At 33.8% G+C, this 25,978-nt stretch overlaps 1 protein-coding gene across 1 annotated transcript in view; it reads left to right on the top strand.

The window, feature by feature from the left end:
- The window catches only part of LOC105496959 (cysteine rich hydrophobic domain 1), a 120,672-nt gene that overhangs the window by 12,131 nt on the left and 82,563 nt on the right, over positions 1–25,978 (top strand). The window contains exons 2-3 of the mRNA XM_011767587.3: positions 2,273–2,327; positions 9,232–9,387. Coding sequence (XP_011765889.1) covers positions 2,273–2,327; positions 9,232–9,387 — 211 coding nt within the window. The remainder of the gene's footprint in view (positions 1–2,272; positions 2,328–9,231; positions 9,388–25,978) is intronic.

Raw genomic sequence — 25,978 nt, 5'->3', positions numbered from 1 at the left:
TAAAATAAGGATTTAGCGGATCAACATTGGAATTTTGGTTTTCCCCACTTAATACATGACTGTGGGCAAGTCATTTAATTTATTTTTTGAATTTTTTTCTGGATGTTAGCTTCTTTGTCTTTAAAATGGGGTTGACAATACTTCTCTTGAAGACTTTTAAAGCGTAAAAGTAATGTAGAGTCATGTGTCACTTAACAATGGGGATACCTCCTAAGAAATGCATTGTTAGGCAATTTTATCATTGTGTGAACATCACAGAGTATACTTACACAAACCTAGATGGCATAGCCTAGTGCACACCTAAGCTATATGGTAAGCCTGTTGCTCCTAGGCTACAAACCTGTACAGCATGTGACTATACTGATTACTATAGGCAATTGTAGCACAATGGTAAGTATTTGGGTATCTAAACATAGAAAAAGTACAGAGAAAATATAATGTAAAAGACAAAAAATGTTATACCTTTAATAGGTCACTTATCATGAATAGATCTTGAAGGACCAGAAGTTGCTATGTGTTAGTGAGTGAGTGAGTGAGTGGTAAGTGAATGTGAAGACCCAGGATATTACTGTACACTACTGTAGAATTTGTAAATACCATATACTTAGGCTACAATAAATTTATTTTCAAATGCTATTCTCTGTTCAATAATAAATTAACCTTAGCTTACTATAACTTTTTAATTGTATAAACTGTTCAATTTTTAGAAACTTGTTGACTCTTTTGTAATAATACTTAGCTTAAAACACAAACACATTGTACAGCTGTACAAAAATATTTTCTTTATATCCTTATTCTATTAATTTTTTTTTTTACTTTTTAAACTTTTTTGTTAAAATCTAAGACACAAACACACACATTAGCCTAGGTCTACACAGGGACACAAACACACACATTAGCCTAGGTCTACACGATCATCAATATCACTTCCACCTTCACAGCTTATCCCATTGGAAAGTCTTTAGGGACAATAATAACACGGAGCTGTCATCTCCTGTGATAACAGTACCTTCTAGAATACTTCTAAAAGGGCCTGCCTGAGGCTATTTTACAGTTAACTTTTTGTTAGAAGAAGGAATATATTCTAAAATAACAATAAAAAGTATAGTATAATAAATACATAAGCCAGTAACGGTCATTTGTTATTATCATCATGTATTATGTATTGTATGTAATTGTATGTGCTATACTTTTCTATGGTGGCAAAGTAAGTTTGTTTATACCAGCATCACCACAAACATGTGTAATATATTGTACTACGATGTTATGAAGGCTATGACTATGACATTACAAGGGCTATGGCAACACTAGGAAATAGAAATTTTTTAGCTCCTTTATAATCTTATGGGACCACCATCATATATGCAGTCTATCTTTGAAACATGTTATGTAGCATGTGACTATATTTAGTTAGCACAGTGTCTAGCCCATGGTAAGTACATAGTTATTAGTAGCTGTTACTGTTATTGCCCACCTCATATGGAGTTCTCAGTAAATGTTACTGTCTTTTCCTTTTTGCTTACAACCTATCCTCCACTAATGTAAACTTGTAGTTAATATGAAATAGTATCATCTAACATTCAGGAAGTGACCTTTGTTATCCCTGAAATCAACAAGCAAGTGAGCAAAGCCTCATAAAATTCATTTTGACTTCTTAATGCAGATTTCACTGAGTGTACTGGAAAAGAGAGTTTTCAAGTCTGGAATCTGTTTTCTCAAAACTGGTTGAGCACAAACGTGAAAGCCATTCATAAGAATTAAACTTTGAGTATCTGGATAGTAACTGGTCACAAGTGGTCAAACTCTGTAGTTCCAAAGGCTGTATTAATTGTGGAGGGGTAGTTTTTATTAGGAACATTTGCATACATACACAAAAGTGGAAAGAATAGTATAATGAAATCCCACACAGTACCCATAATCCAGCTCCAACAGTTATCAACTAAAGTAGGTTTTAACTGAAACATTTCAGTTAAAAATGGACATTTCCAGCTCAATATGTGTTTCTTTAACTTATTATTTTTTAATCCTACGTCATGGGTTGAGTTAGAATCCCACTTTAATGTTTGCTTTTTGTTAAGCTTTTTAAAAATTAGTTTGGATTAATAATCAAAGATTTGCTTTCTATAAATATCATATAAAAAATTTTTCAGGGCACATTTTTAAATCAAAAGGCCAAAAGAAAAATGCATAGGTTTATAACTTTTTTTTTTACAAAAAGGAAATATTTAAATATGCTGGGTAGAACATATTTTGTTCTGTCTTTGTTTTGAAGGTTTGGCTTGAGCAACAAGTTTGATACTGAATTTCCCTCCGTTCTAACAGGGAAGGTAAGTGAGAATTTGCTTTGAAGTTTTCAGTTCTAAAGCATTGTTGTATGGCTTACTCATTGTTATGACAAATGCTTTGAATCATTGTTAATGAAGTCAAGTAATAGGAGGCCTCAGTAGTTGGAAGCTGTGTTTATAGTGTCTGAAAGCTGTTGCCATGGCTACCAGCCTCTGACCAGTTATTTTGTTCATTGTCCATTAATGCTAGCCATTATTTATTTATCCATTCAGCTTTTTCACTTTTGCATTTTTTTTCTCAGCATAGGTAGCTATAATTGTTTTTATTTGGGTCATTAATTTCCAGTGTTTTTAGAGTTAAAGTTATTTTTTTAACTGTATCACTACTATTAATTTTTAAAGTACCATATGGTATGATTTGTTATACATGAAAATAATTAAATTTTTTATTAGATGTTTTTCTGACTTTTAGATAGTTTGAGTTAGTAAGATTGGACTCACTGTAATAAATTAGTACCTTTCTAGTCCCTGGTTTTCTACATTGAGTAGTAGTTTCTAGTAAATTCAAAGATTTACTAGGATTCAAAACTATAAATTTAGAAACCTAATGCACAGCCTGATTACTATAGTTGATAATACTGTATTATACACTGGAAATTTGCTGAGAGTAGATTTCAGGTGTTCTTATCACAAAATAACAAAAAGGTGACCGTGAGGAGATGGATATGCTAATGTGTTTGACTAGTAATCATTTTACTGTGTATATGTATATCAAAACATCATGTTGTACACCTTAAATATATACAGTTTTTAAAAAGAAACAATATTTGGAAGATCATCTTATGACAATAATGTGAACTTTCTATCCCAAAGGAAAAGGCTCTGCCTAAGGCAAAAAGTTATTTATGTAGGTTTGTTACTTGAGCAATTGTAGAAGAGGAGAGAAAAACCATTGTAATATAGAATACTCAATCATTGCCAAATAGTTAACAGTTGAAAGCTTGGATAGCTAAAAAGATGATTGGGGTTAAAGGAAGTTAACTTTTTGTATTTTGAAGCCTTTAAATTAAATATATTTAATTTAGTGCTAGAATAATGGTATTTGTCAGTATAGATTTTGGTCATGTTTTAAAATTATCTCATCTAACAGGTTTTTTATTCTATTGTAGCATCAATTATTCTCATATTGTTGGTGAGAAAAGCAAAATGAAAATCAGTGTGTTTAGTATGTATAATAAATTGGAGAAATAAGTCCTTTAATAAATGTATTTTTACATAAAGAAATTCTAGAGAGATACTCATGAAACTAATAAAAGTTATTACCTTTGATGGGAGAAGAGGAATGAGATGGATGGAGGCAAGGGTAAGGATGAGACTTTTCTGTATATCTTTTAGTACTGCTTTCATTTTTAAACCGTGTGACTATATTGCCTTTTGAACTTTAATTTATTCTTAATTCAATGTCCCTTGTTCTAAACTCTTTGAGAACCAGAAAAGATGCTTCTACTGACATTTGCTTATTTTTGTCATGCATTTTCCAACTGTGTATTCTTTTTGCTTTTGGCCTAATCACAGTCTTCCCCCCAGCCTCTTTGGGGGAGTAGACAGCAGACCTATTTCTTTTTTCAAGGAACATCTTTGAAATCATAAGAAATTCTGTTTAATTTAACCCTGCAAGGTATGTTACACTTTATTTGCTTTGTTTTCCCCTTGAAAAATGGGAGGTAGCTTGAGATAAAATATAGTAGTTAAACAAGCTTTGCAGTCAAATCTGGGTTGGAATCCAAGTTCTGTCACTTACCGTGTGGCCTTGGGCAGGTCACTTCTCTGAGCCTCAGTTCTTATGTGAAAAGTTACCTCACTTTTTAATTTAAGAGTTAAATGAGAGAGCATATATTAAATTCCTAGTATTCTGTCATGTACTTATTAGCTTCCCAATGTTAGTTTGTAGTTGCTGTTGACTATTCTTCATCATTGTATTGTAGTTTCACCCTGGTTGCTTTTCATTTTACTCACTGGCTTTCAATTTTTCATTGCTTTTGCAATTTTTCTTCATCTAATTCTGAGAGAATACATTATTATTCTCTGGTCTCACCGCTAATTTGTTCTGTTGACTGTTGATCTTTTCTGTCTCTTCTGAGGTATAATATCAAATCATTCCACCGAATACTAAACAGGTGGTCATAGTTCCTGGCTAAGTTAGCCTTAGAAAATATGTGGCCATTTAACATTTTAGGACACAAAGAACCCTTTGGTGTGAGATTTTGGCTCACTCTTTAGTACGTTCTACCTTCCTATCCTGATCAATTGGAATAATTTACCAATTGAAGCAGCAGCCTAGACTTAGATTTGTCTTATATGAATTAATCATAAATGTTTTTTTCAAATGAATAAAGTAGCTATGGAAATATATCTTGAATAATAATGTATTTTTGTAGAAAGATGGTAAATTCATTATTAAAATTTAAAAGAATGTGAATTGTAAGAACTTCAGTAAAAAACTTATTCTTCGTGTTTCCTTTGATGCTGCTGCATGTATTGTAGGTGTAGTTATATCCAACTTTACCATTGGCTTAGTTTGAAATACAGGTCCAAGAAATTCTAGAAATGAATTATCTAAAAAATACGCCAGTGTATAAAATTCCCAGGCATACAAATTATCTATTTTCGAAATTGGCCTATTTTATATGCTCAAGGAATCTTCAGAATATCTTTTCACACCTTCTCATTTATTTACAAGCCTTCTGAAACTAAAAATTCCAGTGGCCCCAAAGGTAGTAGACTGTTTTAAACTAGAGGAGTAAGAAAGAATAACAAGCTGCTTTTGGTATGCACTCACACAACCTAAATTATCTGGATATGAGCTGCTCATAAAGATATCCATTCTTTTCAAGTGATTGTTTTTGTAGCACATATCGTAATGACTTGAGTATTTATTTAAGTGTACATTATGTATAGTGTACAAAATTTATCATGTGTTGGATAAGGTATAAATTATAACTGTGATATTTTTCTTAGCATGTGTTTGGTGATGGGAAAAACGCTAAAAGGAATTCTGAAGACCTGATTTTTGAAAGTCACGTGGTGGTAACATTAGCTTTATTCATTTTCTCCTTGAGATAATTTTTCTCCGACCGGCACTTTCATTTGTATATGTTCCTTTGCATTATCAAAATGCTTCTCAAATAACTGGAGAGAAAAGGCAAACGTTATTCATGTGTATCTGAGAAAAAAATAAAAGAAAAAAGGTCTAAATTCGAGACTTAACGGCTCTTACATTAAAATATTTTTAAATGAATAACCGTGACAGCTAAAGTAGAAAAAAAGTCTACCTTTTACGAAATCCAAAATCAGTCTTCCAATATGAATGCAATTCTAAATAGTTTTTATGCCTGCCTGAGCTAAGCAAAGTTGCAGAGGGAAGTCTGAAAACCTCAAAAAACAATTTTGACAAGCTCTGTGGCTCAATTTTAATTTTTTGCTTCTTATGTGTTAATGCTTTTAGTGCAAACAAAAAGATAACCTTTTATTTTAAGTGCAGAAAAGATTGTTTTCCGTATTTCATATCGAGCAGATGTATACACACAGATTCTAGTGACCAGAAAATAAAAGAACCACAGAAATTTAGAAAAGAAAGTAAAGCTTTTGGCCCTCAGCTTGAAACAATTAAACCGTGTTATAGGGAGACTAGTGTGCAGTGTTTGGGGATTGTAAGCAATAAAAATCGACCTTTACTATTGTGATACAGTATGACACCTGATTGATAGGATTGTGTTCCCCATGATTGAAGGAAGCAGATCAGACCTGCTGGGGTTTCCTTAGAGTTTCTTCTGTTTACAGAGTCTCTTGCATCCTGTTATAAAATATTATGACCCTTTACCCCACCTTTATGGTGTGGTTTTCTTTTTTCATTCCAAGAAAGCCAAAAGAAATGAAATGTTTCTTTACAACCTACTGTTCAGTTAGAAAGTAAGGGTCTTCTACTATCTAACCTTCATTGCTAGAGATACTCAATTATATGAAAGTAAATGAGTAAAATGTTAACCTGATTCTACACAGTTAACTAAACATTTCTTTCACGTTGTTTAAAATTGAGTAAACTAATTCTCACTTCTTATGTCTTTAGCCCTGTTTTATGACTTTTACTGTTACTCAAATACAGATTTCTTTCAAAGGCAATCCTGTCCTCCTTTTAAAGTCAAAATGCAGATGTTAGTTTATTGTTTGAAACTCTAGTAAAAGCTTTTCTTTTCAATATATTTGTCTTATGACCTCAAAACATTTGAATTCTCATTTTTAGTAACTTGAATATTTTAGTTTTTAATTTGTCCATGGTAAGAAAATAGAAATTGAGACTATTAAATGTTAAAAAGAAGAAAGTGTTGGCGGGAAAGAAGGAAAATGACCACATATTTAGGTAATGTTTTGTTTTCAATTCCAGAAGCATATAATAAAAGGCAAATTTTATAACAAATTTTATATACCTCAGCATACAATTTATTTTATTCACAATGTTTGAAATAAAAAGCCAGTTTTCTCTTCCCTCTTTTATTCTCTAGCTTTTGTCTCCCTCAGTCTTCTAACACTATTCATCCCTGGTAGAAGTGGAGCTTTCTTTTCTAAGGCTCCTTATAAACAATTTTTTTTTCTTTTGGACTGACTCATTTCTGCACCTTTTAGTTTTATTTTTTAACATCTGTGTTTGTACTTACTTTTTAAATAAAAATGTAAATTCCAGTTACAAACATTTAAATTTGTAAATGGACAGATTTAATAATTTTATGATTTGCATGAGTTTATATCAAAATTTACCATGTTTAAAAAACATATTCTGGATACATAATTTAAAGAGAGTTGACAGTAATGTAATATACATTAAAGCTAAATATGTACATATTTTTTCTTTATTTTAACTTCTATTTGGTTGCTCAGTGATTCCCTAGGAGAAAAGAAGTTGAATATTGCTGTTGGAGAGGTAAATCTCAAGATAGAAACTTGGTACCTTGTTTTTAGAAAGAAGAGCTTTTTTGTTTTTGTTTTTGTTTTGCTGAAGAATTAAAGAGCATTGAATCTGAGTTTAACGTGCAGCAGATTATAAACAAATTATGCTTTTGTTTATAATATATAGGAAAACTATGGAATATTAATAGTTACTTGAGTAAACCCATTGCCTTCAGGTGAGATTTCATACAAAAGAGAGCTGTTTCTTTTCTTTCTCCAAACCTTCTCAGAGACATGATTCATGGACTTTCTTTTTCAAAGCATTTCGGTCAGGAGGTTACTTCCAAGGATTAATTTACATTTTCTGTGACATATATAAAACGAAGATTATTATTCTCGTTTTATCAGTGGGAAACTGAAACTCAGAAAATTAAATGATTTTGGCTGGATTTTTCATAGCTAATAAGTAACTATAATTCAAGTCTCTTGATCTGTTTTTCAGTGTTTTTAGTTTGTCTTAGTGTGCTTAGTGCACTAAGTTTGTTTTTGTTAGTGTTTTCTAATTTCAATTATAAGGCAAGGCTCTCTGAATTTGTTTTCATATTTACTTGGAAATTTTGCCATTTAATTGGAATTCTTTGCACATAGTGATTGTCTTTATATCATGTTGCTGACAGTCTAGATGGAGAATGAAATTAGTTTACTTGCTCCGTGTAAACAAAGTTTTGAGCGTTATAATTTCACAACTATTGTTTGTTAACATATTAGTAAGAAAATCAGATTCATGGGCTAAGCAATTAACCTTATTGAGTGACATGAACAATTCTAATAAAGCTTCTAATAAAGCTTATATTCTTAATGTTTAGCTTACTTTAGTGCTGAATTCTGTGATCATGTATTTTTATAACATTTGCTAATAGGTATATGTTTTGCAGTGTTGATTAAGAGACAAAAATGTAATACATTGATTCCTCAAGTATAATTTTTATTTGGAATAGTGGTAGTAAAGCTCTATATTTTTGATTCCTAACCTGCTAATGTGGTTTTTATTTTATAGTACCTTACTTTTCCTAACAATTGCATAATTTTTGCTTTTATAGCCAGATGCTAAAAGTTCTTTCGTAAACTTTATAGTCTGACAGCTTTCTAAATGAAAGAGAATCATTTTTGTAATCCAGAAATGTGATTTCACTGAAAGCAAAGTATTTTTAGTGTACGTTTGAATTGTATAACCTTCAAGCAGAATTTTTGGTATAAATCTAATTATTCCAGTCATGTGCATGCCTTTGAACTGACTTTGTCCTTGTTTACAGAGAAGCACAAGCAGCCACTTCCAGGAAAGGAGGTAGTAACTAGAAATATTAAACTTGTGTATTTAAAGACCTTTAAACTTTGAAAATTTACAGCAGTTCTGAGTCCATTTTATAATGAATATTAACAGGCCATTTTGAATGCAATCACTAGGCATTGTCTTTTGTTAGTGTAACTAACAGTGGCTAATGTTAAAATTGTTATATTGCAAATTTGCCAGGGAATAAGGGTTTAAGAGTTGCCTTTTTCAAAGTAATCCAGGAATATTGCCAAGGTCTAATTTTAATTGCTTTTCCTCTAGTAGTATTTGGGTTTTTATTGTTGTGCTATGCTTCTAGTCTTACCCAGCTTTTACTCATAATGACTAGAGACTATCAATTATACTGCCTTGATAATGAGAATATTTGGTTAAGAAAACAGCTTGAATGTTATCCTTTTCTGTCAAGTTTATTGCAGTCATTTTATTGGTGGTCATTTCAGAAGATTGTTTTTCAACATCAGGCTAAGTTCTATGAACATGAAATTATATTGTTGTGCTTTTCAGTGGCACCCTAGAGTGTGTGAACATATTTATGGGGAATATATCTATTTAGATATTTGTGATTCCTCAAATTATTTGTAATAAACGTTTTTCTTAGATTTAGAGATAGTGAAAAGCTGCCCACAAACTGTTAAAGATTATACCCTCTTGTAGGTGGCCCCAGAAGAATTTAAGACCAGCATTGGCCGTGTGAATGCATGTTTGAAAAAGGCTCTCCCGGTCAATGTGAAATGGCTGCTGTGTGGTTGTCTCTGCTGCTGTTGCACACTGGGTTGCAGCCTATGGCCTGTTATTTGTCTCAACAAAAGAGTGAGTAACTGTTTTATTGTATAATAATAATAATAATAATAACAACTAACATTTACGAAAACTTACTATGTGCTATGAACTCTTTTCAAGTACTTTACACAATTTATTTAATTCTTGTAACAATGCTATCTTTTTTTTAGAGATAAGGAAACTTGGGAACAGACACATTGTTATTTGTCCAACTTTTACCATTTAACATGGGTTCCCATCATTTCACATAAATGCAGTATAAGTTAAATACTAAGTAATTATAAATGTAAGTGGGCTACTTATTCTTTTTAAAATACTTGATGCTGTGACTTAAGGTATTTCCAAGTTATAGGTATAAAGGAGAGCTTCTGATCTGAAGAAAGGCAAAAGTGAGAGTAACCTACAAAGTTTGCAGGGCAAATCCTTAGTTTTAAACATGTTACAATAACATGCTAGCATAGCGTTACTACTTATGTCATAGATTTAAGAGTACTCTCTTAATCTTGTCTTCTTTAAAATTTCACTTTAGTTTTTGTGAATTTTTTCCTCTGGTGGGAAGAGACCTTTAAAACATTTTAATTGAAGCCAATGAGGAAAATTAATTCATTTTACCTAAAGTATTTTTCCTAGTACTGCATGAATGATTTCATTTAAACTTTTATATAATAAGTAGCCAACGAAATCAGATTCAAAAATTATAGTGTCTTGTGGAAGAATAATTAGTGGTGCAGTTATTTTATTAAAGCCAAAAATATTCCCAAGAAGCGCTCATTATTTTATCATCTCCATTCTTTTCTTGCCTGGTTTAATGTTTACTTCAAAAAGACAAATAATGAAATATTGCCAACTCTATGACTTTTTGAATGGAAAAGTTAAGCATTTTATTGATTCTGTTGGCAGTCACAAGTAGGTCAGAGCTTCACTTTAAACATTGCTTAGTTTATTGTTTGTCAAAGCAGATACAGTATTCTCAAATGGTTTTCTATAAATTAAAAAAAAAGCTGATAGCATAAATTCCTTTTCTTAATTGTCATATCTTACTTTTAAAAGCTAAATCAGTAGCTCCTACCCATCCCTATTATTTTTAAAGCCTCAGTATGAATTAATCATGTTTGAATTTCCCCTCATGTAAATACAGCTAATCTCAATTACTTAAGAACAGATTTTTTTTTTTTTTTGGTTTCTGTATTATCCAGGGCTGTCCCTTTTTCTGATGACCTGTTTACACTTTGTCTATTTGTTAATACCTTCACCAGAAGGCCTGAAATAAGGAGAAACATTTTTTTTCAATTATTTGATTTTACTATCAATACTTTGAATAAAATATTCAATGGAAACTAAGATAATACTGATGCTCTGATCTCTGCTATCCTCCATTACTTTGGATAATTAAAAGCTCATAGTGAAGTTGAGGCATCAGTATATTCTAGTTCGCAAATCTGTCCATTTAAAAAATTTATTTAATATAGATTTATGAATTGTCATCCATGAGCCAAATACAGCCCACTCTGTTTTTAAACATTTTAAGCAGTTTACCAGCATTTAAACATTGGAATATTTAAAATTCATGATATCCAGCCTCTTGTAAAATCTAAAGATCTGGCAATACTGGACCCACATGGCTATATGTCAGCAGTTGGCTCTGAGTGGTGGCTGCTTCCTTTAAGTAGAACATACATTCTCTGGTTCATCTTAGAAACCACCGATAGTTTACATTATCTGCCTTGCTGTGTAAGTGTTATAGTTCACGGCCTCTGATTTTGTATGTGCCATGTTGTCAATACTATACTAGACCGCAAAACGTTAAGAACATGCTGGTAACCTTGTGCAAGTCACTGTTCTTTCTGTAGCCTCAAGTTTTCTCACCTATAAAATCGGGATACTACTAGTTACTTTTAACATGGTTTTATGATGAAATTTAAAGCAACTCAAAGATGTCTGTCTACATGAAAAAATATAAAATATAATTAAGAATTTTTATACATTCACTACTGATTTTCTAATCTGTAAAATAAGTTGAATAGACTACAATAGTTTAATTGGAAGGATGATTTGCATTCATATAGTTCACATCCCTTATTTTACCGGTGTGGGCATAAATCCAGAGAGGTGAAGTGACTTTCTCAGAGTCACATGGCAAATAGCCCAGCCACAAAAATAATCCTTGCTTTATTTTGTTTTTGTTTTTGTCTTTAACACTGCATTCTCTTGACTACATCGTGTTTCTTACATCAAATTGACTAGTCCTGAGACAAGAAATGTTCACATAAGTTGTATAATAAACAACCCACTGAATTTTAATTCTTTAGCAGTGAATAGAAAACCAAATAGTAAATATTTTAGTCTTTGTGGGCCAGAGGTCTCTGTTGCAACCACTTAACTATGGCATTGTCACATGTAAACAGCCATAACCATATGTAAGTGAGTGAACATTACTGTGTTCTCATAAAACTTTATTTACAAAAACAGGCAGTGAGCCAGATCTGGCCTATGGGCTGTTGTTTGACATCTTGCTATAGCCATCTCTAATTGGGTATCTAGCTTTATCGAAGTCATATCTCTGTTTGCTCACAAAATAAAATGGAAATAATAATGAAGATGCTATGTTAGCCGATTATTGAAAATGTTTCCAAGACAAGAATTTTTATGTAGATAGTCTGCCTTATAATTTTTTTGGCAGTATAATTCATGGGAATTTTCTCTAGCAAATTAGGTGATAAAGAAAAGAAATATAGGTCAGAGTACCTTGAGTTCCCCCTAATCTCTCTTGGCTCTGGTGGGATTTCACAGCTACATGATACATGAAATGAGGCTTTTCATTTACCTGTTCTTCTATCTACCACTGAACCAACTGTGATATCATAGTCAGTTTCAGCCTCAGTCGTGCTGTCACTCAAAATTTGAAATTACTTTTATCCTTTCCTTTTTTGCTTTAATACTTATTAAATTGAGAGAGATGGTCAGAGGAAAGGACTACTTTCTGACTCATGACATGAATATGATGTTTCAGGAGATAGAGGTTGTAATTCACTGTCCTGATTGATTCTGTGTTTTTGTAGCTAATTATAAAAAGAAGGAAAAGCATATGATAGAAACAAATGCCCCATCCATACATTATGCCATTTGGAAAAGAAAATCAGTCTTTGCAATGAGAGACAAATAGTTCTGCCAAGAATTAAGCAAATTACATGTAATCTACGTGTAATTTAGGTCTTACATAAAATACGTTTTGTGCTCTTGGTCAAAGACAACATGCATAAAGCAAGTGCATTGAGTATTATAACTTGGTCATAGACTGCCTTTTCCTTACTATCTTTGAACCGTTAATTTATGTGTCAACATTGAGTCATTTGAGCCGTATATAAGAAAATGATGTTTATGGCATATTAATACTAAAAGCTGATAAGTTTGCTTTCTTTTTTGTTAGCTTTACTAGCTAATTGTATTGAATGTAGGATTTGTATCTGCTCTGCAGAAGTACAGTGATTGGTATTAAGCTAACGTTGATACTTTTCCGGTCAGCTTGAGAGTCGGCCATCTTACTTACAAAATAATTTATTGAGAAATAATTTACAGAACATAAAGTTAACTCATATTAAGAGAACAATTCATTGAATGTTAATGTACTTACAGAGTTGTGTACTATCACCATAATCTAATTGTAGAACATTTCCATCATCCTAAGAGTAAACCTTGTGACCACTTTTAGTCACTCCTAATTTCCCTCCAATCCTTCCAGCCCTAAACAACCACTGATCTACCTTCTCTCTTATATTCACATTTTTGAACATTTTATACAATATGTACTCTTTCAGGGCTTTTAAAACTGAGCATAATGGTTTTTTGTGGAAAAATACACATGACGTAAAATTTGCATTTTTAACTAAAGTGTATAATTCAGTGGCATTAACTACATTGACAGTATTATGCAACCATCCACTATCTAGTTTCAGAAATGTTTTATCACCTGCAAGGAAAATCCCATATCCATTAAGCAGCCATTTCTCATTTTCCTTCCCCTCAGTTAGGAAGTTAAGAAGTGTTTCCCTCTCTTCTGTATTTTACAAAAGTTTAAGAAGGATTGGTATTCTTCTTTTAAATATTTGGGAGAATTTTCTTTCTTTTGGACATATACCTAACAGTGACACCATCTGATCTTGGGATTTTTTTTTTCTTGATAGGTTTTTGATTACACATTCAATATTTACTTGTTATAGGTCTATTCAGGTTTTCTATTTCTACTTGAGTCAATTCTGGGAGTTTGTTCATTTCATCTAGGTTGTCTAGTTTGTTGGCCTATAATTATTTTTAGTATTCTCTTCTAATTTTTTTCTAAATTACTGTAAGAGTGATATGTAATGTCCCTATTTTCATTTCTGATTCTAGTCATCTCAGTCTTCTTTTTTGTCTTAATCCTTGTAGCTGAAAGTTTGTCAAGTTTCTTTTCAAAGAAAAAACTTTTGGACTTGTTCATTTTCTCTATTGTTCTATTCTGTATTTCATTTCTCTCCACTCTGTTTTTTCCTTTCTTCTGCTATGTTTGGGTTTAGTTTGCTCTTTTTAGTTCCATAAGGTCTAAATTTAGGTTATTGATTTGAGATCATTCTTCTTTCTTAATGTAGGCATTTACTGCCCTCAGTGAATGTACATTGCTTACTCGCATTCTGAGATACTGGGAGTTGTGATTTCAATGTATGAATTTTGAGGGAATATAATTCAGCCCATAACACATAAGGAAGGACTTGTGCTATTTTGCTCATTTGTTTTCCGTGTCGTATGTTTTTTGTTCCTCAATTCCTTCATTACTTATTTATTTTATGTTTAATTGAGGTTTTTTAGTGTACTGTGTACCTTATTTCCTTTTCTGTATCTTTTCAAGTTATTTTCTTAGTTGTTACAATTAACAACTTATAAAACACTAGTTTGAGTTAATATCACCTTAGCTTTAATAGTATGTAAATTCTACTGCTATATATATCCATACCTCCCATTTTATGTTGTTGTTATCACAAATTATATGTTATGTATTGTGTGTCCATTAACAGATTTATGATTATCATTTTCTCTTTTAATCATGCAGGAAAAAGAGTTCCAACCCCAAAATACAATATTGGCTTTTAAATATATTTGTGCAATTACCTTTACCATTTCTCTTTGTTTTATCATATGCCTCAAGTTATTGTCTAGTGTCTTTTCATTTCATCCTAAGGATCTCTCTTTAGAACTTATTAAAAAGCTGTCCTAATAGTGATGAACTCCCTCAGCCCTTGATTATCTGGGAATTTCTTCATTTCTTTTTTTTTTTTTTTTTTTTTTTTTTTAGGAAGAATAATTTTGCTCGGTATAGAATTTTTGGTTGACAGAACTTGCTTGTTTGTTTTGTAATTTCTGCACTTTAAATACTATATGCCATCCCATTGCCTCTGACCTTCATGGTTTCTGATGTGAAAATAACTGTTAATCTTATGAAGAATCTCTTGTACTTAACAAGTCACTTCTTTCTTACTGATTTCAAGATTTCCCTCTTTGTTTTTTACTTTCAACAGTTTAATTATACTTTATCTTGGTATGGTTCACTTTGAATTTATCCTACTTGGAATTTATTTGGCTTCTTGAAATGTTTTTTTTCTATGTGCAGATTCCAATTAATATCTGGTGTCACTTGATGCCAGCCTGAAGAACTTCCTTTAGTATTTCACATAAACTGGGTCTGCAGGCCACAGATACTCTCAGTTTTTATTTAAGAATATCTTTATTTTGTCTTCACTTTTTAATATGCAATTTTTAATTAATAGATTTTTAAAACCAATTTTAGGTTTACAGGAAAAAAAATGAGCAAAAAGCACAGATTCTGTAGACCCTGATTTCCTCTACTATTGAGATCTTACATTAGTGTGGTACAGTTGTTACAGTTGGTGAGCCAATGTTGGTATCTTATAATTAACTAAAGTCCATGGTTTACATTAGGCTTCACTCTTTGTGTTCTACATCCTATGGATTTTGGCAAGTGTATAATGATATTTTTCCATCATCACAGTATCATACAGAATAGCAGTTTCACTGCCCTAAAACTCCATTATGCTACACCTATTTCATCCCACCCTCATATCCTGAGCAATCACCTAACATTTTATTGTCTCCATAGGTTTGCCTTTTCCAGAATGTCATATAAGTTGGAATTATATAGAATATATTAATATTGATTTCTTTCACTTACCAATATGCATTTAAGGTTCCTCCATGTCTTTTTCTGGCTTGATAGCTAATTTCTTTTTGTCACTGAATAATATTCCATTTTTGGGATTTGCCACAGTTTATCTATTCACCTGTTGAAGGGTTTCTTGGTTGCCTCGAAGGTTTGGCACTCGTAAATAAGACTGTTATAAACATTCAAGTACAGGTTTTTGAGCGGGCAGTTTTGAACTCATTTGATGATTGCTGGATCATATGGTAAGAGTATGTTTAGTTTTGTAAGAAACTGCCAAACTGTCTTGCAAAGTCGCTGTGCCATTTTGTATTCCCACCAGCAATGAATAAGACTTCCTATTGTTCTGCATCTTCATCAACGTTTGGTGTTGTCAGTATTGTGGATTTTGGCCATTCTAAAACGTAGATAGTGATATCTCACTATTGTTTTAATTTCTAATTCTGCATAGTCATATGATATTGAGCAGCTTTTTACAAGCTTATTTTTCTTCTATGTATCTTCTTTGAAGAGGTTTCTGATCAGGCCTGTGACCCCCCTTTTTGTAGTGGCATGGGTACAGGATGGTTCCTGAAGGAAAAGAGGGCTTAGTGGCCTCCAAATTCCCTCACCCACCAGTTTCTGGAGGAGACTCTAGTGGGGTGAGGACTGAGGAGCCTATGCACACTTTTTCATTGGGATGTTTATGTTATTATTGTTGAGTTGTTAAAGAGTTATTTGTATACTTTGGATACCAGTCTTCTACAAAGTATGTGTTTTGCTAATATTTTCTCTCAGCCTGTGGTTTGTCTTTTTACTCTCTTAATAGTGTATTTTGTAGAGTGGAACATTTTAATTTTAATGAATTTCAACTTATTAATGTTTTCTTTTATGCATCTTGCTTTCTGGTGTTGTATGTAAGAATTTATTGCCAAACCCAAGGTCACCTAGATTTTGTTGTGTGTTATATTCTAGGAATTTTAAGAGTTTGGCATTTGTAAAAGGTGTAAGGTATGTGAATACATTCAGTTTTCCTTGCATGTTGATGTCCAGTTGTACCAGCACCATCTGTTGAAAAGACAACAATTTCCATTGAATTACCTTTTTGTCAGAGGTCTGTTTCTGGCTTCTCTATTCTGTTCCACTGAATAACTAATCAGTTCTTTCATCAATTCCACACTGTCTTGATTACTGTAGCTTTATAGTAAGTCATGAGGTCAAGTAGTATCAGTCCTCTTTGTTCTCCTTAAATATTGTGTTGACTATTATGGATCTTTTACTTTTCCATATAAACTAAAGAAAACTTTAGAATCATTTTTTCAATAATCACAAAATATTGTGATTTTGTATTCTGAAACTTTACTGACTTTTTTAAAATCAGTTCAAGGAGCCTTTTGGCAGAGTCTTTTGGGTTTTCTAGGTGTAGAATGATACCATCAGCAAAAAGAGGTAGTTTCACTTTTTTACCTATTTATGTGCCTTTTTTTTTCTCTCTTGACTGATTGTTCTGTCTAGGACTTCCAGTACTGTGTTGAATAGGAGTGGTGGGAGTGAGTATCCTTTTCTTGTTCCAGTTCTCAAAAAAGCTGGGAAATGGTTCCAGCTTTTGCCTGTTCTATATGATGTTACCTATGGGTTTGCCATAGATGGCTCTTAACTATTTTGAGATATATTCCTTTGATGGCTAGTTTGTTAAGAGTTTTTATGAAGTGAAGTTGGATTTTATCAAAAGCTTTTTCTCTGTCTGTTGACAAGATTATATGGTCTTTGTTTTTAGTCCTGTTTATGTGGTGAATCACATTTACTGATCCGCATATGTTGAACCAACCTTGCACCCTAGGATTAAAGCCTACTCGATTGTGGAGAATTAATTTTTTGATGTGCTGCTGGATTCATATTGCTAGTATTCGTTGGGGATTTTTGCATCTACATTCATCAGGGATGTTGGTCTGAAGTTTTTTTTCATTGTTTCTTTGCCATATTTTGGTATCAGGATGATGCTGGTTTATAGGACGAATTAAGGAGGAGTCTCTCTTCTATTTTTTGGAATAATTTCAGTACGATTGGTAATAGCTCTTCTTATGTCTGGTGGAATTCAGCTGTGAATCCATCTGGTTTACGGTTTTTCTTCGTTGGTAGGTTTTTAATTGCTGTTTCAATTTTGGAACATGTTATTGTTCTGTTCAGGGTTTCCATTTTTTTTTTTCCTGATTCAATCTTGGGAGCCTGTGTGTTTGCAGAAATTCATTCATTTCCTCTAGATGTTCTAATTAGTATGCCTAGAGGTGTTCATAATAGTGTCTGAAGATCTTTATGTTTCTGTGAGATTGGTTGTAATGTCTCCTTTGTCATTTCTCATTGTGCTTATTTGGATCATCTCTCATTTTTCTTTGTTAATTTAGCTGTCAATCTACAGATCTTGTTTATCCTTTCAAAAATCCAACTTTTGGTTTCATTGACCCTTTGTATGGATTTTGGGTCTCAGTTCTTTTCAGTGCTCCTCTGATTTTTGTTTTCTTCTGCTAGCTTTGTTAGTTTGTTTTTGTTTTTCTAGTTCCTCTAGGTGCAATGTTAGATTGATAATTTGAGATCCTTCTAAGTTTTGAATGTGGGCATTTGGCACTCTAAACTTTCCTCTTCATGCTGCTTTTGCTGCATCCTAGAGATTTTGTGTTTTGTGGATGATTGTCTTATATAGTATCATGGAGAGGTTCTCTGAATTTCTTGAATTTGCATATCAACCTCTAGCAAGATTAGGGAAATGTTCATGAACTGTATCCTCAGATATGTTTTCCATGTTGCTTACTCTGTCTCCTTCTGTCTCAGGAGTCCTAATATGTCATAGGTTTGGTCTATCTACATAACTCCCTATTTCTCAGAGACTTTGTTCCTTTTTTATAATTCTGTTTTCTTTACTTTTGTCTGACTGGCTTGATTCAAAACACCAGTCTTCAATCTTTGAAACTCTTCCTTGAGTTTGATATAATCTTGTTAATGCTTCTAATTTTATGTTGAAATTCCTGTAGTGAATTTTTCAATTCCAGAAGTTCAGTTCGGTTTTTTTTTTAAATATGATCAGGTCATCTTTCAACGTTTGGATAATTTTACTGGCTTCCTTGGTTTGGACTTCAACTTTTCTTGAATCTCTTTGAACTTCTTTGCCATCCAGATTCTGAATTCTATGTCATTTCAGACATTCAAAACTGTTTAGAATCCATTGCTGGGGACATAGTGCAATCATTGGTAGGTAAGTAAACACACTGACTTTTTGAATTGCTGGAATTATTGCATTGATTTTTTTTTCTGCTCTGAGGGTTCTTGTGTTTCTCATTTTGAAATTGCTGTTATTTGGATGGGACCTTTTTATTTTACAGGGTTTTTTTTTTTCTCTTGAAGTTTTGACAAATGTTGTATACAGATGCTTTCCTTTGTTTTGTTTTGTTTTGTTTTGTTTTTTTGAGGCAGAGTCTCGCTCATTCACCCAGGTTGGAGTGCAAAGTCATGATCTCAGCTCACTGCAATCTCTACCTCCTGTGTTCAAGCAATTCTTCTGCCTCAGCCTGTCAAGTAGCTGGGATTACAGGCACCTGCCATCACGCCCGGCTAATTTTTGTATTTGTGTAGGGATAGGGTTTTACCATGTGGCCCAGGCTGGTCTTGAACTCCTGACCTCAGTCGATCCACCCACTTTCTTTTTGAGTACTTTCAGAGTGCCATGGTTCTATATGGGTTCCTTAGTTTTCTGCATTGGATTTCATAGGCATTGCATGCTGAAGGAATTTATTTTTGTTTGCTGGTATAATTCAGGTTGCAATCCAGTAGATAGAGTTTAAATGTAAGGGCCAGCAGATAGGATTTTACTCAGTAGTGTGTCTTTTTTGTATTTCAATGCGTATGCATTTCAAGTACGCAACTTGGAGGCCTCAATTACATTTATACTGTTGTGGAACCATTACCACTACCGATTTCCAGTTTTTTTTTCATTACCCCAAACAGGAACTCTGTAGCCATTAAGTAATAACTTCTCAATTCTTCCTTTCTTCATACTCTGCTAACTTCTAATCTTTCTGTCTCTACAAATTTGCCTATTCTAGATACCTCATGTAAGTGAAATAATGCCACATTTTTTCTTTTAGATTCAGCTTATTTCACATACCATAAAGTCTTCAGAGTTAATCCATTTCATATTTCAGAATTTCGTTCCCTTTTATGGCTTAATAGCATTCTATTTTGTGTAAATATCATAGTTTTGTCTAGCCACTTATTTATTGATGGACACTTGAGTTGTTTCCACCTTTTGGCTATTGGGAATAATGCTGTAGTAAACATTACTGTACAAGTGCCTGAGTCTTTGATTTCAGTCTTTGATTTCAGTTCCTTTGGGTTCCTAGGAGTACAATTCTGGTCATATGGCAACTGTTTTGCTTTTTGAGGAACCACCATAACCTTTTCTTTTTTTTTTTTTAATTATATTGAAGTTCTGGGATACATGGGCAGAACGTGCAGGTGTGTTACATGTGCCATGGTGGTTTGCTGCACCCATCAACCCATCATCTACATTGGGTATTTGTCCTAATGCTATCCCTCCCCTTTACTCCCACTCCCCAACAGGCCCCGTTGTGTGATGTACCCCTCCCTCTGCCCATATGTTCTCATTGCTCAACTCCCACTTATGAGTGAGAACATGCAGTGTTTGGTTTTCCATTCCTGTGTTAGTTTTCTGAGAATGATGGTTTCCAGCTTCACCCATGTCTCTGCAAAGGACATGAACTCATCCTTTTTTATGGCTGCATAGTATTCCAGAGTGTATATGTACCACATTTTCTTTATCCAGTCTAATATTGATGGGCATTTGGGTTGGTTTTAAGTCTTTGCTGTAGTGACTAGTGCTGCAGTAAACATACAGGTGCGTGTGTCTTTGTAGTAGAATGATTTATAATTCTTTTGGTATACACCCAGTAATGAGATTGCTGGGTCAAATGGTATTTCTAGTTCTAGATCCCTGAGGAATCGCCACACTATCTTCCACAATGGTTGAACTAATTTATACTCCCACCATCAGTGTAAAAGTGTTCCTATTTCTGGACATCCTCTCCAGCATCTTTTGTTTCCTTTTTAATAATCGCCTTTCTAACTGGAGTGAGATGGTATCTTATTGTGGTTTTGATTTGCATTTCTCTAATGACCAGTAATGATGAGCTTTTTTTCATATGTTTGTTGGCCGCAAGAATGTCTTCTTTCGAGAAGTGTCTGTTCATATCCTTTGCCCACTTTTTGATGGGGTTGTTTTTTTCTTGCAAATTCGTTTAAGTTCCTTGTAGATTCTGGATATTAGCCCTTTGTCCGATGGATACATTGCAAAAATTTTCTCCCATTCTGTAGATTCCCTGTTCACTCTGATGATAGTTAAACTTCTTAAGCTGATAAGCAACTTCAGCAAAGTCTCAGGATACAAAATCAACATGCAAAAATCACAAGCATTCCTATACACCAGTAATAGACAAACAGAGAACCAAATCACGAGCAAACTCCCATTCACAGTTGCTACACAGGGAATAAACTTAAAAGGGATGTGAAGGACCTCTTTAGAGGGAGCTACAAACCTCTCCTCAAGGAAATGCGAGAGGACACAAACAAATGGAAAAACATTCCATGCTCATAGATAAGAAGAATCAATATTGTGAAAATAGCCATACTGCCCAAAGTAATTTATAGATTCAATGATATCCCCATCAAGCTACCATTGACTTTCTTCACAGAATTAGAAAAAACTACTTTAAATTTCATATAGAACTTAAAAAGAGCCCATATAGTCAAGATAATCCTAAGGAAAAAGAACAAAGCTGGAGGCATCACACTATCTGACTTCAAACTATATTACAAGGCTTCAGTAACCAAAGCAGTTTGGTACGGTACAAAACAGATGTATGGGCCAATGGAAGAGAACAGAGGCCTCAGAAACAATACCATACATCTACAATCATCTGATCTTTGACAAACTTGCCAAAAACAAGCAATGGGGAAAGGATACCCTATTTAATAAATTGTGTTAGGAAAACTGGCTAGCCATATGCAGAAAACTGAAACTGGACCCCTTTCTTATATCTTACACAAAAATTCAAAAATTAACTCAAGATGGATTAAAGATTTAAATGTAAGATACAAAACCATAAAAACTCTAGAAGAAAACCTAGGTAATACCGTTCAGAACATAGGCATGGACAAAGACTTAATGACTAAAATACCAAAAGCAATTGCAACAAATGCCAAAATTGAAAAATGGGATGTAATTAAACTAAAGAACTTCTGCACACCACAGTCTTTTCCATGGGAGCTGTACCATTTTACATTCCTACCAACAATGCAGAAGAGTTCAGATGTATGCAGATCCTCATCAATGTGTGTTATTTTCTATTTTATTTATAACAGCCACCCAAATGAGCATAAAATGGTGTCTCATTGTGTTTTCGATATACATTTCCCTCATGATTCGTGATATTTAGTGTCTTTTCATTTGCTTGTTGAACATTTGTGTATCTTTTTTGAAGATATGTCTGTTCACATCCTTTGTCCATTTTCTCTCTAGGTTGTTTATTTGTTCTTAAGTTGTGGGTGTTTTTATATAATCTTGTTGTTAATCTCTTATCAAATATATAATTTACAAATAATTTCTACTGTTCTGTGGTTTGTCTTTTCACTCTCTTAATAGTGCCATGTGATGCACAAAATTGTTGATTTTGATGAAGTCCCGTTAAACTATTTTTCTTTTCTTGCCTGGGCTTCGGCATTATATCTTTTAAAATATATATTTTTATATATTTTATATATAAAACATAATTGTATATATACACTATAAGTTTTGGGATACATGTGCAGAATGTGCAGGTTTGTTACATAGGTATATATGTGCCATGGTGGATTGGTGCACCCATTGACCTGTAATCTACATTAGGTATTTCTCCTAATGTTATCCCTCCCCTAGCCCCCCACCTCCTGAGAGATCCTTGTGTGTGATGTTCCCCTCCCTGTGTCCATGTGTTCTCATTGTTCAACTCCCACTTATGAGTAAGAACATGCAGTGTTTGGTTTTCTGTTCCTGTGTTAGTTTGCTGAGAATGATGGTATCCAGCTTCATCCATGTCCCTTCAAAGAACATGAACTCATCCTTTTTTTATGGCTGCATAGTATTCCATGGTGTACATGTGCCACATTTTCTTTATCCAGAGTATCATTCATGGGCATTTGGGTTGGTTCCAAGTCTTTGCTGTTGTGAATAGTGCTGCAGTAAACATTTGTGTGCATGTGTCTTTATAGGAGAATGATTTATAAACCATTGGGTATATACCTAGTAATGGGATCACTGGATCAAATAGTATTTCTGGCTCTAGAGCCTTGGGCAATTGCCACACTGTCTTCCACAATGGTTTAACTAATTTACACTCCCACCAACAGTGTAAACGTGTTCCTATTTCTGGACATCCTCTCCAGCATCTGTTTCCTGACTTTTTAATGTTCACCATTCTAACTGGCATGAGATGGTATCTCATTGTTGTTTTGATTTGCATTTCTCTAATGATCAGTGATGATGAGCTTTTTTTTTCATGTTTGTTGGCTGCATAAATGTCTCCTTTTGAAAAGTGTCTGTTCATATCCTTCACCCACTTTTTGGTAGGGGTTGGTTTTTTCTTGTAAATTTGTTTAAGTTTCTTGTAGATTCTGAAGATTAGCGCTTTTTCAGTTGGATAGATTGCAAACATTTTCTCCCAATCTGTAGGTTGCCTGTTCACTCTGATGATACTTTCTTTTGCTGTGCAGAAGCTCTTTAGTTTAATTAGACCTCAATTGTCCATTTTGGCTTTTGTTGCCATTGGTTTTGGTGTTTCAGTCATGAAGTCTTTGCCCATGCCTATGTCCTGAATGGTATCACCTAGGTTTTCTTCTAGGGTTTTTATGGTTTTAGGTCCTCCATTTAAGTCTTTACTCCATCTTGAGTTAATTTTGTATAAGGTGTAAGGAAGGGGTTCAGTTTCAGTTTTCTGCTTACGGCTAGCCAGTTTTCCCAACACTATTTATTAAATAGGGAATCCTTTCCCCATTGCTTGTTTCTGGCAGGTTTGTCAAAGATCAGATGGTTGTAGATGTGTGGTGTTATTTCTAAGGCCTCTGTTCTGTTCCATTGGTCTATATATCTGTTTTGGTATTAGTACAATGCTGTTTTGGTTACTATAGCCTTGTAGTATAGTTTGAAGTCAGATAGCATGATGCCTCCAGCTTTGTTCTTTTTGCTTAGGGTTGTCTTGGGTATATGGGCTGTTTTTTGATTTGATATGAATTTTAAAGTAGTTTTTTCTACTTATGTGAAGTTAATGGTCACTTGATAGGGATATCATTGAATCTATAAATTACTTTGGGCAGTATGGCCATTTCCACGATATTGATTCTTCCTATTTATGAGCATGGAATGTTTTTCCATTTGTTTTTGTCCTCTCTTGAGCAGTGGTTTGTAGTTCTTCTTGAAGAGGTCCTTCATGTCCCTTGTAAGTTGTATTCCTAGGTATTTTTTCTATTTGTATCAATTGTGAATGGGAGTTCACTCATTATTTGGCTCTCTGTTTGTCTATTAGTGGTATATAGGAATGCTTGTGATTTTTGCACATTGATTTTGTATCCTGAGACTTTGCGAATGTTGCTAATTAGCTTAAGGAGATTTTGGGCTGAGATGATGGGATTTTCTAAATATACAATCATGTCGTCTGCAAACAGAGACTATTTGACTTCCTGTCTTCCTGATTGAATACCCTTTATTTTTTTCTCTTACCTGATTGCCCTGGCCAGAATTTCCAATACTATGTTGAATAAGAGTTGAGAGAGGGCATCCTTGTCTTGTGCTTCTTTTCCAAGGCAATGCTTCCAGTTTTGCCCATTCAGTATGATATTTGCTGTGGGTTTGTCATAAATAGCTCTTATTATTTTGAGATGTGTTCCATTAATACCCAGTTTATTGAGAGTTTTTAGCATGAAGGGTTGTTTAATTTTATCAAAGGCCTTTTCTGCATTTATTGAGATAATCTTGTGGGTTTGGTCAATGGTTCTGTTTATGTGATGGATTATGTTTATTGATTTGTGTATGTTGAACTAGCCTTGCATCTCAGGAATGAAATTGACTTGATCGTGGTGGGTAAGCTTTTTGATTTGCTGCTGGATTCGATTTGCCAGTATTTTATTGAGGATTTTCGCATCGATGTTCATCAGGGATATTGGGCTGAAATTTTCTCTTTTTTGTTGTGTCTCTGCCAGGTTTTATTAACAGGATGGTGCTGGCCTCATAAAGTGAGTTAGGGAGGAGTCCTTCTTTTTCTATTGTTTGTAATAGTTTCAGAAGGAATGGTACCAGCTCCTGTTTGTACCTCTAGTAGAATTCAGCTGTGAATCCGTCTGGACCTAGGCTTTTTTCGGTTGGTAAGCTGTTAATTACTGCCTGAATTTCTGAAATTGCTATTGGTCTATTCAGAGATTCAACTTCTTCCTGGTTTAGTCTTGGGAGGGTGTATGTGTCCAGGAATTTCTCCATTTCTTTGAGATTTTCTAGTTTATTTGCATAGAGGTGTTTATAGTATTCTCTGATGGTAGTTTATGTTTCTGTGGAATCAGTGGTGATATCCCTTTTATCATTTGTTAATGTGTCTATTTTCCTCTTCTCTCTTTTTTTTTTTTTTTTTTTTTTTTTTGAGACGGAGTCTCGCTCTGTCGCCCAGGCTGGAGTGCAGTGGCGCGATCTCGGCTCACTGCAAGCTCCGCCTCCCGGGTTCACGCCATTCTCCTGCCTCGGCCTCCCGAGTAGCTGGGACTACAGGCGCCCACAACCGCGCCCGGCTAATTTTTTGTATTTTTAGTAGAGACGGGGTTTCACCGTGGTCTCGATCTCCTGAGCTTGTGATCCGCCCGCCTCGGCCTCCCAAAGTGCTGGGATTACAGGCGTGAGCCACCGCGCCCGGCCTCCTCTTCTCTCTTTTCTTTTTTATTAGTCTGACTAGTAGTCCATTTTGTTAATTTTTTCAAAAAAAAAGCTCCTGGATTCATCGGTTTTTTTTTTTTTTTTTTTTGAAGGGTTTTTTGTGTCTCTAGCTCCTTCAGTTCTGCCCTGACCTTAATTATTTCTTGTCTTCTGCTAGCTTTTGAATATGTTTGCTCTTGTTTCTGTAGTTCTTTTAATTGTGATTTTAGGGTATCAATTTTAGATTTTTCCTGCTTTCTCTTGTGAGCATTTAGTGCTCTAAATTTTCCTCCAAACACTGCTTTAGTTGTGTCCCAGATATTCTGGTATGTCGTGTCTTTGTTGTCATTGGTTTCAAAGAACTTATTTATTTCTGCTTTAATTTTGTTATTTACCTAGTAGTCATTCAGGAGCTGGTTGTTCAGTTTCCATGTAGTTGTGCT

The sequence above is a fragment of the Macaca nemestrina genome, chromosome X, assembly GCF_043159975.1.
Source record: "Macaca nemestrina isolate mMacNem1 chromosome X, mMacNem.hap1, whole genome shotgun sequence".
NCBI classification, from domain to species: Eukaryota; Metazoa; Chordata; class Mammalia; order Primates; family Cercopithecidae; genus Macaca; species Macaca nemestrina.
This window is presented reverse-complemented; position numbering and strand designations above follow the sequence as displayed.